We start from the raw sequence: 16024 nt of genomic DNA, 5'->3' as shown, positions 1-16024 counted from the left end.
CCGTTCGCACAAACACACACTCACAGTGCAATGCTCCTAAATAGAAGGTTTCTGTAGAATTGAAAATATAAAAACAGGTTAGGAGACTCCAGACCAGCTGGACACCATACCAGTGAGTCTGTCCTTGGGCATCGGTCATGTAATGTATAAGCAGATGGCCCCAGAGAGGACAGGAAGAGAGTGAAAGAGACAGAGAGGGGGGACTCATTGGATTCAGCAGCTCTAACAGTGAAGCACTGACAGGGTGCGTGTCGTAACCACAACACCCTTGAACTGAAATGCTTTGACTGCAGGCATTAGCTCAGGATGGGTTAGGGTGGGGGTAAGTCTGGTATGTGATGGAGTAATGTGATACTGCAGTAATTGATTGTATTGGTTTTTATGCGGCTTATGTCGTTCATACTTTTATATTTTTAGTGAACCAATGAGTTTCTGTTACGATACGTTACATTTTTTTATTGTGTTGGTACGTGTGCAACATTAGTTTATTACACAGCGATGGTACATGCTGTGTAATGTGGTTATGTAACGCGGACCTGCACAGCCGGCGGCACTCACTGGAGGCATGAAATGGGTGTAATTGGTAAGTGTGTGGTCTAAAAGCTTTGTGCAATAGTGTTGGTTGGATATTTATTTTTTTAAATCCTCTGGAGCAAAGAGGAGCTGTGGATTTATTGTTATTGATTAATGCCATTGGTGTTTTCTTAGGTCAAAATCACTAAACTCATAACTTAAAATGAAAGTGTTTAGTTTAGTTAATAAAAGAGCACATGTTCAATGTGAAAAGTGACAGTAGATAGATTAGTTGCAATTTGGCGCCCCGCAGAGACAATGGTAGGGGGAACACTGGATATAGATTGCAATTATTCAAACCTAATTGCCACTTAGAAATCAGGATAAGGAACTTCAAAAAGAAAAGTGCTTGAAGTGGCAGTATGGAAACAATATAGGTAAACTGTTGGCTTTTCTAATAACATGTGTGAAGGTCTTCAGTGCTCGTATTTCTTGCCTCATGCACACTTTTAGTGAAGCTGATCCTTGGAAGTGAACTCAATTTTCACTTCCAAGGATCGAGCTGAAATCGGACACAGTCTAATTTTGTTGGTTAGTGACACTTGGGTTTGTTACAGGCATTTGGATAGAGGTCTATGTCTTATGGCTCTCACTCACACATGCACAAGGCATATTGTGTGATTGACGTCTGGGTTATGTGCCGGTCAGAGTGGATCCAAGGACAACCACACGCTTTTTTTCTTGGAGATTGGAGAATTTTGAAGAGGGTTATGAATTACTGTACACACAGTCAATCATTACGTTTGAAGGCTACCGTGACATTTCCACTCAACCTTTCTCTGAAATTGGTGTGAAACTGTGAAATCCTGCATCAGTTTCTATCTTGGCCGCATTAGCTTACTTATCACGTCACTTGTCTAAATGCCTGCAACATTATCTGGGCAGACTCTGCCCTGGGGGGGTCGGGGGGGGGGGGCTCGATTCCTGTCAGTGAGTCCTCCCTAACTGCTCTGATTTACATGGTGATCAGAGCGGCTGTGCAACAACTCCCCTGTGGTCAAGTAATACTGAAACACTAACACACACACAGATACACGGACCCTCTTCGCAGTGTGGTTTATAGCTGCAGAAGCTCACATTAGCAACGGCTCATAAAATCCACGTCTGTTGGTCTGTTAAACACTGCTCTGTGAAGGCACACAAGTGTAAAGATACACACAGGATCGTGCACGTAGGAACACACTCCCAGTGACTGTTGTTGTCCCAGCCGAAGCAAAAATAAAATGTTTCTATGAAGACAAGAGGTAAAAAACCAGTTAGATACAGTATAAATAAAGTGGTGCAGTAATGAGCACTCAAACCCTGAAAAAAGCATTTCACCACGTCCTGTTCCCTCTTCTGGAAGTCAATTGTGTTTTGAACATGTTTGTGGTTAGAAGTCTGAGATAAGGTCTGCGGTTGACACACAAGCTGAAGAGATTTGCAAGTTTTGTTCTACGACAGGAAAGACACAAGTAATCACTCCACCTGTGAATGTATGTGTCATAAAAGTGACTAACACGTCCTGTTGCCCCTCTTATTGCATAATCATTTTTTGACACATGCCTCATCACACTGATGAATAAAAACTGATTTCAATTAAAAAATATTGGCTGGCTGAAAATGTCAAATGGAGATGTGCATAAAAGACAAGATAAGATACAGTAAGATGGAGCTTTATTAATCCCCGTGGGGGAAATTCAGTAGTTAATGGCGATCATAACAAGATATGAAGATGAAGAATTTCAATATTGGAAAATAGTTTTCAGGTATCTCAATTGTTGATGAGTCCTAGCAGTAATGTAGGAACAGAGATAAAAAAAAACATTGCGGAAAATGTGTGCCACTATACAAAGTGAGCTACACAGGCTGTGATGCTGAGCCTGTCCTCCATTCTGTTAAAAGCTTTATCTCACTCTCTCTGCTGGAAGAGTGTGTCACCAGTTCAATTAGGAATGGGATGAAGTGGGTGAGTGCACGCTGTTGGTCCTTGGATTTCAAGTAGATTGATAGCAGCGCTGGAGCCACACTATCTATATTACAACGAAAAAGGTCAACCCTTCTCTCTCTCTGTGTGTGTGTGTGTGTGTGTGTGTGTGTGTGTGTGTGTGTGTGTGTGTGTGTGTGTGTGTGTGTGTGTGTGTGTGTGTGTGTGTGTGTGTGTGTGTGTGTGGTTCCCTTTGTGTAGATGTGCATGTGCATGTAGCGAATAAAGGGAAATGTGGGTCTTGTAGATAAGCGGCGTCTTGAGAGCAGCCTCTTCATGTTGAACGTGCCTCAGGCTCCCCGGCATAGTGCAAAAACCCCTAATGATTAAAAATGAACCACATTCTTTAGATGCATGTTACCAACTCATAATGTAAACAATACTGTGTAAACATAATTATTCCTCTCAGATATGATATCATAAAAAAACACAGAGTGAAGGAAGAGACAAAAAGCTGGACCAAGCCAAACTGAATTACAATGATCAAGATGAATTCAAATCAATGCCTTCGTGATCTATGAAATATCAAAACAGCAATAGACAAAGAAAAGAGAATTTAAAAGTACAACAGAAATGTAAAAAAGCAAATGTGTTTTGCTGTTGGATCTTTTAAATCCCTCTCAATGTTATTTTTCTTATTGTCCCATGATGTATCTCTCTCTACATGGCTGCTTAATATTCACTGTTGTATCAGTTTTATATAACATTACATAATGTCAATACCCACTGGTCAGATGTTTAGATATTCCCTCCCATTAAAAGCCACCTGCTGACATGCTGTGACATATGAAAGATGTAAACAGATGACATATAGTTCACACTTTCATATGAATGCACAGGGACCCATCTGGATGGTATTAATTGCAGAGTGTGCGACTCACAAAGGCCTCAGCTGCACCTGCCCCTCTCCTTCATCTCTTCACTTCTCCATCCGTCTTTGAATCCTTCCTCCCCTGCTGCAACCGTTTTATGTCCTTGTTCCCTTTTAAACATGCTGTACTGTTCCCACAGCCTTCCTCTGCCCCTTCTATTTGATGTTGTTTACTCTCCCACCTGATCTCCTCCTTCCAGCGTGTTTCTCCTCCTACCTCCCAGAGAGTGAGCAGGAGCAACTAAGAGTATATAGCTGACATAAATACCCAGGCCATAAAGTCTGATTTGAAATATGACAGGTAGTGAGGATTTGAGGAGGATGGTCAGATGAATCCCTGTGACCATGCATGCATGTCAGGGTCAGTGCCATTAAATGGAAGCTGTCACTGAGTTAACATTTGATTTGTGTAGCCTACCATAAAAGAGATGAATGTTCAGTCTGCACCAAAGCAACCTATAAAGAAGCCACTTGTACGTGCGCTTAGTGGGACAGTAAGCGTGTTTGTCTTGAATTTCTTTTGCCGTTCGGTGGTGGTGGTGAGTATTTTTGCAAACGGTGTGAGATTTCAGGCAAGGGAGATTAAAGCTCAATTTGATGGATTAAAGCTCCACCTGTTGTTGAAAACCTCCCTCCAGGTGTGTCCTTGCTGTGTGTATTTGTGTGTGTCCAGGTGTGTGTGTGCCTCTTTTCTGTTTTCACAATTTAATCAGAATGTGCATTATATATTTGTACTGACCCCTCATTCTTCTTCTGTTCTTTCCAGAGGTCCTTCCGGTCCTTCAGTAACGATGACCGCCATGTCATGGCAAAACACTCCACCATCTACCCCTCCTCACAAGAGCTGGAAGCCGTTCAGACGCTGGTGTCCACCGTCGAGTGCGCCCTCAAACACGTCTCTGATTGGATGGATCACTCCAACAGCGACGCCCACAGCCAGGTGGACAGCCAACCAGCAGACAGCACACAGGAGGACAATCCAGGTGACAAGCCCAGCGAAGAAACGGAGGATTCCAGTGACAGCTACAGGTGGAGTAGAATGACAAATACTAGACATGATACTAATGTTTCTATTGAACAGATTGATCATATTGCCTACACTTGAGGTGAGAGGCAACGGGCTTGTTTCTCTTACTAAAATGTTACTTAATTGTTTATCATTTTCTGAAATACACTCATTTTGCTTTCTGGCATACAGTTATATGAACAGCAGGAGCATGTGCAGCTCCGGAGAAAATTAACTTAACCAACCACTTGACAATCTCTGGGCACTGCACCATGGTCGGCTATCTTCATGAATCTTTTATTAAGGGTCCACTACTTTCTCATTAATGTCTTAAATTGTCTCGTCAGATCTCATTTTTACAATCTTAACTGGCACCTTGTATTTTTAATCTTTTAATCATGCAGCTACTCACCAGAGATTACATCAAATACTGATTCATATTAAGATATCCTTTGTTGTGAGTCGTGGGATTATATTGGAAAAAAGAGGTTGACATTTTTTTATAAAGAATGCAGACCTCTGCCAAGGCTGTTTCTATAAGTCCTTCCCTAAATCCTTAATGTAATGGGCGTGGCCAATTCTAAAGTTTTCATGAACATCGGGCTGGTACATTTTCATAATCTGCTTACAAAGTGACATAAAAACCACAACCATAACCTCATTGTCTTAGATAAATAAATAAAAAAGTAATTGACCTTACAGTACATTAACAACAACAACAAAAATTGTCTACCCTATAAGCTTGAAATATGTTTGTCTTTACAGTCAAATCAACTTGGGTTACTAATGTTACCTGTCATTCATTTTCCCATTTAAAAACAGAGAGCCCACTAATGGTGCCGTGCTGTGTGGAGTAATGAGGATCGGCCTGGTGGCCAAAGGCCTCCTGATCAAAGGAGACATGGACCTGGAGCTGGTGCTGATGTGCAGAGACAAACCCACACAGACACTGCTGGACACTGTCTGTCAACATTTACCCACACAGATAGAGGTTAGAGACACAGACGCACACTCACGTTCATGCTTCTCTTACTAACACACACAATGCAACTGCAAAATGTAATCTAAGAAACTGTAGTTGTATTGTACCTTCCTCTCCAATGTCAGATATCAAAGCTCCCATATTATGATGTGTAGATGTAGAGAGAAGCGTCGTGAGTGTTGGCGTAACCAGGCAAGAGACTGCAATGCCGTCAAGTGAGAAGTCGAGAGTGGTGTTAGTATGTATGAGTCACCTGTGATTAATGCTCTTGTCACTGCTTCAGTGTCATGTATCCTCATTAACAAGTCCTGGCACAGAAAAACAAAACACACTGATCCTTAACTTTTACTCCTGTATTTGTTCGCTGGTCATTTTGAATGATCTCTAGGGATTCAAAGGTTTAGACTGTTTTCCTCTAAGAAGCTCCTAAAGATAAGAGGCCTTTTTTTTTTAAATCCCTTGAGATATTTGTCAGCTCTATCAAGGCAGCTTTGGTTTCACAAAAATCTGTCAGAGGGGAAATATTTTTCCAATAACCTAACGTGGTAAAACTCCACGACCTGGGCGGCTAGTGCAGAAATTACTCAATGAATAAATTCTGCCTCGGTGCCTCTTCTCTGCCTGTTCTCTTTAGCAGTTAAGTGGTGTGAGGGAGTGAACGTGTGTGTGTGTGTGTGTGTGTGTGTGTGTGTGTGTGTGTGTGTGTGTGTGTGTGTTGTGTGTGTGTTGTGTGTGTGTTGTGTGTGTGTTGTGTGTGTGTTGTGTGTGTGTGTCTCTGAGTGTGTGGGTAGGGAGGTAATCTCATGTCTCAGCCCAGTGACCAGAGATTCTGATTTTCTCATCAGGGGCAAATGGGATGTAGATGGGCCCTCTGCGACTCACTGCTCACTTAAGCAGTCTTAGCAATGCACACACACACACACACACACACACACACACACACACACACACACACACACACACACACAGAGAGACAGTTGTTTTTGTTGTGTGGGAGGACACAGCATTGCCTTGCATGAATGTCCTGGAAGCTTACTTTAATCTAAGCCCTAACATAAGTGATGGACCTTCTATGGTTCAGTTTCGTGCCTCCACATTGGACCTAGGTTCTCATAATGTAACTGGATGACAGATTTATTGCCCAACAATGTAAGAAATGCAAACACACACACTTAAACAAACACATAGTCTGCTAGAAAATAGCGCCAGAGCAGCATATACTCCTTCACTTGTTTACTTATCATCTTATTCAATATTTAGAGTTATGGTTTTAACTGCATTTGTGAGTCTGTGTGTGCCTGTTTTTGCCTGCAGGGTTGTGTGTGTTGATGTGTGTTCATTCCTTTAAGTGTGTTAGTGGGCGAGTCTACGGGTCGTTGTCGCAGTGGTTGTTATCCCATTAATTCTTGTTTGTAGGCACGTGTGCTGAAATGCATTTGTACCGAGTAACAAATGTGGCCGCTGTGAATACTGACATGAATTCATTATCTTCAGTACTTCTCAGTCCTGACCACAGAGGTCAGCAGTAATTGATTGCTTTAGAAAGCGGACTGAATGGAGCATCGTGAACATTTCAATACAATTTCACAATGCATGTCTGACACTGAGAAACAATGTAAACAGACACACACGATGGTTACAATGCCTCTGCAATTCAGAAAGAGCTTGCACCAGTGTTGGTAATACAGTATACACTATTACTTCACCTTTCAAGAGTTTCTTGTGCTCTTATCATTAGATGATTTCATTTTACAGTTTTTATTCAGAGCCCTTTCTTCATTTGCGTATTGTTATAAATACTTGGAACAGGTCTTTGTTTTGCCAATTATAATCTGTGGATAGACAAGTCACATCTAAGGCACCAGAATAAAATAATATCCCCAGACACAGTATTTGCAATGCTAATGTTTTGTTTCTCATGTACAGTATTCACTTGATATTTCTCCTGTCATTCCTGGTGATATTGAATGTTGAAGCGGCGTCAGGCTCAGATATATTTGCTTCTTTTTCATATGCACCGAGTCATGTTGTGACCTTGGCCTCTGACCGTGCAGTTATGTCTGTCTGACACATGACAGAAGCTGACAGAAGAGAAATACGAGGTCACGAGCTCCTTGCCCGAGGCGGCCATTTTGGTACGAACTACAACCGAGCCCAAACTCACACTGACCATCACCCTCACCTCGCCGACCATGAGGGATGACGAGGAGGAAGAGGAGGAGGAAGAGGAAGAGTTGGAGAATGGGGAGGAAGGACATGAGGAGGAAGAGGCGGAGGAGGAGAAGGAGGAAGTGGAGGATGAAAAGGTGGAGGAGGAAGAGGAGGAGAAGAAGAACGGGCGAGGTAGGAACACATCAGTTGTAGTTTTTCCCTCTATTTTTAACACACATCCCACTTTGTATAATATGTATATAGAACTGTTTTTATTTCAAGCCAACAAAAGGCATGCCCTCTTTAACTTCTGCTGACACAAGACAGCGACAGGACACATTCCAGAGCTGAAGCCTGGTGTTCAGTCTAATGACAATCCCCCCCCACACGTTGTCAGGGGTAGCAGGAGCTGATTATAATTGGTTGTGGGAGGTGGGACGGCGAGGCAAGGCCAGAGAAATCAATAACGGAGCAGTAGCAAGCTGCCCATGCATCCTGTGGCTCCCGTCCAACTAGACACTCAGGTCTCAGAGAGAGATGAGAGATAGAGCTGAGGTCAGCCGTACGTCATGCCACGGCAAGACGGAGAGGACCGCTCGTATATTTCTCTTTAAGAGGCATGCACACGCAACACACGGAGCACAAGACACTTTAATTTTGTCCCAGAGGGATAAAGATATCTGTCACACTGGATGTCTAATTGCTACTCATTTGTCAAGGCACCTGGCGGTTAAGGGATGTGAGCCAATATGACTAATAGGGTCTCATCATTAAAGGCAGGGTCTAACACCTTAACACATTAACACATGTATTGATAGTCAGACACACCAGTGGTGTTGTCCAATGTCTCGCCTCCTCCTGCTCTCTTAAAGCATCAACAGCAATGTATTATACACAATGTATTTTTTTCTGTAAGGCATTAAATATATTTAATTAAAATAGTGCTTGGTTATGTTTATCTGCCACACACATCAGTCACCCTGTATATCAACGGTACTGTGTTTGATTTGATACATAGTTGAGTGATTTAATCCCTGCGTGCTCTTTAAGCTCAGATACAGCTCGCTTCGTAGGGTGATGCGACAGTAAATTAAAGGAGACACAGCAGCAAAGGGATATTTTTCCAGTCAGTCTGAGGGAGAGGATGGCGTCAGTAACACAGAAGGAGATGAAAAAAAGAGCGCTAAGTGAGGCAGCGGCCGGCAGATCGTTTGAGAGAGCAGCTGGAGGACAAGCAAGCAAGACGAGAAAGGCTGTAATGATCCACTAGCTGCAGAGCAATCCCAAATGCAGCTGGGATCACTGACAGACCTTGAGATACACCATTATACATCACAACGTAACACGAATACACACACCACTGCATTCGTAACACATAGGGGAAGAGCTACGCTGTGATAATGGCCATATGAGTCCAGGGATAATGTGAAATAGATGTCATCTTGCTCGTGCTACTACACATCTGACATTTCAACGTAATACCTCTTTAGGGAAGGATTTTCTTTTCACGGGAAAGTGATGAGGAAAATATTTACCTAGTTGTGTTTTCAGAGAGACCCATAGGGCTCTTTAGTGTGTTTTATGTCACTAGCAGTAGGTCCCGCTCACAATAAACCCTCTCCAGAAACACCATGTAACCGCACTCATTCATACACGGCTGCATTTGAATCAGCTCGCCTTGCACACCATAGATTTTGTGTTGACCTGGAGAATTGGAGAGAGCGTGGTAAGTCAACCATCCTGGCGTGCTCGGCGGCATGAATCAAACGAATACATATAATAATAATAATGCTCCTTTTTTACCAACCACGATTCTCTGACTAAACCCTTGCCTTGATCCTTCCTCTGTGTTGTGTTTGTCTGACCCTGGGTCAAACTATCTTAGATTTTTTTTCCTTTTAGTTCTACTTTAGAAACGCTTGATTCTTCATTTGCCCAGACAGGGAGTTGAATTGCTTTCTCTGCACCATTTCTATATGAGCCTGTGAAATCAGGTGCACCTTAAGTAATCCAGAAGAAAAATAAAAACTCCTATTTTGACTCCTGCCTGGTGCAGACTGGATCAAAATAAATGAAATCCTCCTCAAATACGTAAAGGAGAGGTTGATTTACCTTGCTGGGCACAGCCAAATGAATGGATGTGTCCCAACAATGCCCTCACATTAAATCAAACACTCCTTAAGTATTTGTCTAGTATATGTCTGAAGCCTATCCCCTGTGTGCCTTTCCATCTCACAAAGTTGTCTCTTCTCTTGTGACCCTGGTTGCTGACTTGTCAGTGACTGGATGGTTGTAAACTACTAAATCACGGTTTAATAGTGCGTGTCATTGTTAGCACATATTCATACAAGCAACCTGTATTAATATGGGTTAAGAAGTCAACATGTGATGCAGTCAACACTGATAGACTGATCACAGTGTTGAAACACAACCTGTAGAGAGACAGCGCTTCTTTCTACAAGGAGAGGAACAACTTTATGGCATGAAAAGCACCTTGTATGTACCAACAAAAAATATCCATGCATTTGTGTGTGTATGTTTGCTCTCACACACAATTCCAAGTGTGTCTGCACACATTCACACACGCACAGTTCAAACACACACACTCAGACCTGACGTGTGTGTGTTTCACGTTCTCTATATCGGGTTGTTATTGTTTTGTGGCAGTGTTGGGTGCTGCTGCGCAGAGAGTGGAGGCTGAGGAGGAGGAGGGGGAGGTGCTGGATAGACACAGATGTCTGTTGGCCCTGGCAGCGCTGCGACACGCCAAGTGGTTCCAGGTCGGCACCCACTCACTTCCTGTCTTCCTGCCCGGTGCTTATTGTAGCCTGACGATTCACCCAGAGGCCAGACACTCACTGTCAGATAATGCTGTGGGGCATTATTTATACTCACACAGATTAAGTTAAACCACAATAGATAGGAGGGTGACACAATTAGATAGAATAATTGCAAATTATGTTCAACATGAACAAAAAGGGATAAATATTACATCATTACACTATATTTCAAATGATCCAAATCTGTATTTTTTCCACATACTGTATATAGACTTTAGGTGTTAGATGAATCGTAAGGCTACAAAAGCAATGGTTGATACTTGTTTTTCTTTTTGGCTATTATGTGAACCTGCCTGCTCTGTACAGTATGTCAATGCTTCCCTTTGATTCCCCTCCCATACCTTTCCCCATCTATCTCCCACCTCACTTACCTTACTGACAACATTGTAGTTCAGAATTAAGGTATTTTCTAAAGGTAAATACCAAAAAAATATTATTATTTCTGAAATATTTTTTGTAAAACATGCCAGTGATTTCAATTCATAACGTTAATTGTCTTAAAAGTGGGATAGTTATTCTCTGTGGGGTTTTACACGGATATAATCACTTCATTATGTGTCTTTGTTGTGCACAGCAGGCTGTTTATCTAACTGTGATTGCACAAATACCCCTCCTCCTGTACTCAATTTCCTTCTTCTCCCCCCCTCCATCTCCTCGGTCGCTCTCAGGCTCGAGTGAACGGGCTCAAGTCCTGCGTTATCGTTCTCAGGATACTTAGAGACATGTGCAATAGACACTCCATCTGGGAACCTCTCAAGGGATGGGTGAGTGTTTGCTGTAATGACCTGTTCAGCCCTCTTGAACTTGAATACACTTGTATGCTGACATTTGTGCATTTGTGCGTTTTTCCAAAATGTTACTCATCTTCCTACTCTAATGGGAGGTCCATATTGTTACTGGAATTTTAAGAATTGTGCCCACAATCATCCATAGTTGAACTGGTTGGCTCATACATGTATATAATCCAGTGTACACTATATAACATATCCTCATTATGATCTCTAGATGTGATGTTAATCTTGCAAAATAAGTATGTTAAGTGAGAAAACGTGGATCCAACCTTTAATAGATAAGATAAGATGGAACTTTATGTATCCCTGTGGGGAAGTGTGGGCGTTTATAGCAGCAACAGGTTCAGAGTGAATAACAGTATTCACCCAAGGTAAAACATAAAGCTCAAATAGAATACAATAATAATAAAGAAATACAAAATAAAGTAACTGTTGAAATAAAAATATCACAGTAAGCAACAGATAGAGATTTTTCTTAGATATAAGTGTCAGTCAACACGCCCCATGTTTGATCACATATTACAATAATTGTTATTTTTTAGAGCTGCATTTTCATATTTGTGTTTGTGTGTGTATTCCTGCAGCCCTTAGAGCTTATCTGCGAGAAGGCAATCGCCACCTGCAACAGACCTCTGGGGGCCGGAGAAGCCCTGCGTCGAGTCATGGAGTGTGTGGCCTCAGGCATACTGCTACCAGGTATGGAGCCTAGTGGATGCATGCATATACAGATGGGCAGATTAGAGCAATCCCCACTGAAGAATGTGGGTTTTTATGCAAATTGGCCTCGCTGGTGGATATCGCAAGGGACGATGAGCTGACACGTGGAGGCTCTGCTTGGCACATTTTAGAGCTGTTTCTGTGAAAGGTCGAGACATCATCAATGACCCAGCAGAGCGCAGCTGTCTGAGGAAGGTCATCATTACATGAGCCTTTTAATTAGGAGCAGCTGAAGGGGTTTCTGTTACCAAATGTTGTGCATCTTTGGCAGGAATTCAATTATTCAGAAGTACGTGAAGGCTGAGTTTCCTTTGACTTAATGTGAGAGATGTGGAGGCAAAAGCAAGTTATGTCCCACTAGACTGAAGCCAACTTAAGAAAGCACTGAGATGTCTTTTAGAATATGTTAAAAGATAAATAAGCGATATTTGAGAATGATTAACAAAATGCGAAAAAAATAAACAGCTCTAGTTTATTTTACAAAGAATGTGCCAACTAGAATATTTATTCAAATTTGTGTCACACTTAAAGTTTGAAGGGTTTTACCTTTTTATGTTAAGTGACTGGTTTGAATACATCACAGGCAAGATGACCAGGTACATTTTCCTTTAGCTCCTGTTGTTGTCCACTTTAATTGTCAAGATTCCTGTCGTCACTTGTTTAATGACAGTGAAGTGAAGCTTAATTAAATGTCGCCGAGCTGCAGTGACAGAGCGCAAAGTGACAACAACTGACTTTGTGTTCCTGTCGCTTCCCCCAGGTGGTCCAGGTTTACACGACCCGTGTGAGAAAGAGCCAACAAACACACTAACCAACATGACAGACCAGCAGGCTGAGGCCATTACCTCCCGTGCACAGGTAAACACACACACACACACACACACACACACACACACACACACACACACACACACACACACACACACACACACACACACACACTTCCACTTGAAGACACAGTTGTTATCACCCAGCTGCATTTGCCCTGAGCTGTCAGTTTGTGGGAATCAGTAAGCAACATGCCTATTACCAGACAGAAAGACCCAACACCACCCAAAACGCACGCACACACACACACACTTGTTCGAGCGTGCACGTCTTCAGAGCGTGGTGTGTGGTGCTGAATTTTAACGATCGTGTGGGAAACTATTGCCATTGCTAGCCATAAATCCATCCCTGACACCCCGAGGACAGAATCTTTGTGCATGCACTTCGGGCGCGCGTGCCTCCATGTCCTTCCTCACACACACACTCCACTGAGCAGGGCAGCCTCTGAGCCGCATGGCTTAGTGAATCCTGTCGTCCATTTCCTTTGAAGGCAGCCTGAACGAGGCCTGAATGTCAATGGGGATAATTGTATCAGAGCAGATACAAGAGTAGATAGAGGAGAGGGAGCTGCTCTGTCAATGAGCTGCGTGGAGACTCATGAATATCTGAGACACTCCACCTCCCTAATGGCTTTGTATTAGCAGAGCCACTGTCGCCCATTCTGCGTGTACTTCTAATTGTTTGTATAAATTGAGTATGTGTAGATTCGAGAATGATAAATGAACTATCTTTGAGCACAAATGTGATGGTCTGTGTTGCAAGATAGCTCAAGGTGGATTTTATACACGTATATTAATGCAATTATCTGACAGATTCGGAGCACATTTACATACATTCATGTTTGCACAACTGCTTCTGTGTTCAGACGTGGCCTTCTTACATTTGCGAAGATGAACATCAGCCTGAAGACTCTTGATGTCTTGTCTGTCTGTTTTTCAACCAGAATGTAAAAACTCCTGCTTTATTGGCTTTATTTTATTACCACTTCAAGTTCCTACAGAACTAACCATTTATCACAATAAGACGGCTGTACAAAGCTTGTATCGTGGATACATGGAGCAAACTACAGGTCATTTACTCATCATTGGTCTGTGTCATCATGACTCAAATTTAAAGAGAGGAAAATGTTTTCAATGTATTTCATTCCATAACATTCCATTTAAAGGGCAAACCCAACGTTTGTTGTTGTTGAAAAGTGAATTATGGGAAATCAAGTAAGTGGTAGAATTCCTCTGGTTTGAATGTATCTTCCCTACATGTTGCCTTTTACAGCATGCCCTGAGACTCATGGCATTCGGACAGATCTACAAGGTGTTGGAAATGGACCCTCTTCCCTCAAATAAACCATCACATAAATACCCTTGGTCAGACAAAGAAGGTATGTCCACCTGCCTGTAAATCTGTTTGTGTAAATGGCTTGTCAGTCTGTTGTTCTCACATGAAAACTATAGCACACTATGAACATAGATTGGACTTGCCATCAAATCTGTTCACGTATCACATGAGCTTTCTGGATGCATTCGATGTTTTTACACACTCGCACCTTAGCAGCGCTGTCAGTATTCTTGACATGTGAAGCACCACAAAAAAACATGTATTGCAGATATTGCCTCTTTATTTCCGATCTTTCAGCGTGTTAGCCAAAACATGCCTAGCCTTGGTGAAAATACATGAAAATGTGCAACAAGAGAAAGTTGGCACATTTTTGAAGCAATTTCAAAGAGAATTGACTCAAGACTTTTGGCGCCTACTGTAATGATGCCAATATGTTTATATGTCTTTGTCATTGTTGACTGTTGCTGCTCTGCATGTCTATTCTGTTGATCTTGTCTGTGAGTTTATTCATCTTTATTCTTCTTTTCACATATTCTTTGTCTTCTCTGCCTCTGTGTGTTTTCTCATACAAACGTCTCTTGTAGTGACTCATTGATTGGTAACTTCCTCCATCTTTCTCTCCAGGTTTAGGTCTGAAAAGGCCGTATGAGGATGGAGCGATGGATGACAAAGACCTCATCAAGAAGATGAAGAGGAATCTAAGAAAAGGTACGAGAAGTAGGGAAGGACGAGCAATTGTTACTTTCTTGTGCGTCCCCAATTATTTTGAAGTGTGAAGGAAAGTATGCATTTCAAGAAATTAACAACAAAATAAATCCCATTTTACAAAAGTTTAATTTAGCATTGGATTTATTTGAATTCAATCTGATCAACAAAGCAGTGCCATGAGATGAAAGTAATCATATTCCGTAACCACAGACAAGCTTTGCTTCTCTTCCCCGTCTCAATGTCTTCCCTGTCTGCTTTTCTGCCTTCCACCTTCCTCCTATCCCTTAGAGGCAGATCAATACTATTGATTTCAAACGTTTTAGTAGGCCACCCAACCATCCCCAGATCTTTTTTCATACAAGGAGAAGACGAATCAAGGCTAATGGAGACTGAGAGGCATTTTTAGATATTGGCAAAGTGGAGCAAAGTGATTGAAAAGGAGAGAAAATAGAGGAGAGAAAAATAGAGAGGCACCTTTTATTCATCGTAAAAAACAACCGACGAGTGTGCGGGAAACCTTTGAGAAAATGTGATTTATTGGGTACAGTGTCCCTGAATTGGGCCAGTCTGTCCAATTAGGGCTGGATAATCAGTACATCCCCTGTGAAACCCTAATAAATCTATCCTAATATGCCCTACTTGTAACCATTCCTCTCTATTTCTTTACATTAGTCCTAGACAGTAAAGCCATAGACTCCAACCAGCCTATGAACGCCCTGATGCGGTTGAACCAGATCCGGCCGGGGCTGCAGTACCGCCTGCTGTCCCAGTCGGGCCCGGTTCACGCTCCAGTCTTCACCATGTCCGTGGACCTCGATGGAACCATTTACGAAGCCTCTGGATCCTCCAAGAAGACCGCCAAGCTGCACGTTGCTGTCAAGGTAAGAGGGAAGAGGAGGGAAGAGGATAAAGTGAGCCAGATATATGTGCGGCTGACAGGAGAAGAACATCACCTCTGATGTATGTTATGTATTTAGACCTACTGTTAAAGGTCACCTATTATGCGAAATCCACTTTTTCATGTCTTCTATACATAAACATGTGTCCCCTCTGTGTAAAGAGATTCTGAAAGTTTCAGGAAAAAAAGATTCTCTCACTTTTTGTTCTGATCCATTTATATAAAAACCTTTCTGAAAATGAGCTGATTTTGCCCACTTCATGATGTCATAACGATGTTTTGGCTTGTGTAACCATTAGCCAATCACCAACCAAGTTAACCCCCAACACCTCATCACCTGAATCTCCTCCTAGAGCAC

At 42.2% G+C, this 16024-nt stretch overlaps 1 protein-coding gene across 1 annotated transcript in view; it reads left to right on the top strand.

Moving 5' to 3' along the window:
- Window positions 1-4180: 4180 nt before the first annotated feature.
- LOC104957957 (spermatid perinuclear RNA-binding protein-like) overlaps window positions 4181-16024 on the top strand; it is a gene marked incomplete at its 3' end in the record, with an annotated part of 13289 nt that continues 1445 nt past the window's right edge. Inside the window, exons 1-10 of the mRNA XM_010785633.1 lie at window positions 4181-4439; window positions 5239-5407; window positions 7477-7741; window positions 10217-10329; window positions 11058-11153; window positions 11765-11876; window positions 12658-12755; window positions 13998-14103; window positions 14685-14768; window positions 15441-15649. Coding sequence (XP_010783935.1) covers window positions 4216-4439; window positions 5239-5407; window positions 7477-7741; window positions 10217-10329; window positions 11058-11153; window positions 11765-11876; window positions 12658-12755; window positions 13998-14103; window positions 14685-14768; window positions 15441-15649 — 1476 coding nt within the window. The remainder of the gene's footprint in view (window positions 4440-5238; window positions 5408-7476; window positions 7742-10216; window positions 10330-11057; window positions 11154-11764; window positions 11877-12657; window positions 12756-13997; window positions 14104-14684; window positions 14769-15440; window positions 15650-16024) is intronic.

This window comes from Notothenia coriiceps, unplaced genomic scaffold (genome assembly GCF_000735185.1).
Source record: "Notothenia coriiceps isolate Sejong01 unplaced genomic scaffold, NC01 NC01_scaffold00028131, whole genome shotgun sequence".
Lineage (NCBI taxonomy): Eukaryota > Metazoa > Chordata > Actinopteri > Perciformes > Nototheniidae > Notothenia > Notothenia coriiceps.
The sequence above is the reverse complement of the archived record's forward strand: the minus strand, read 5'-3'. Positions and strand labels throughout refer to the sequence as shown.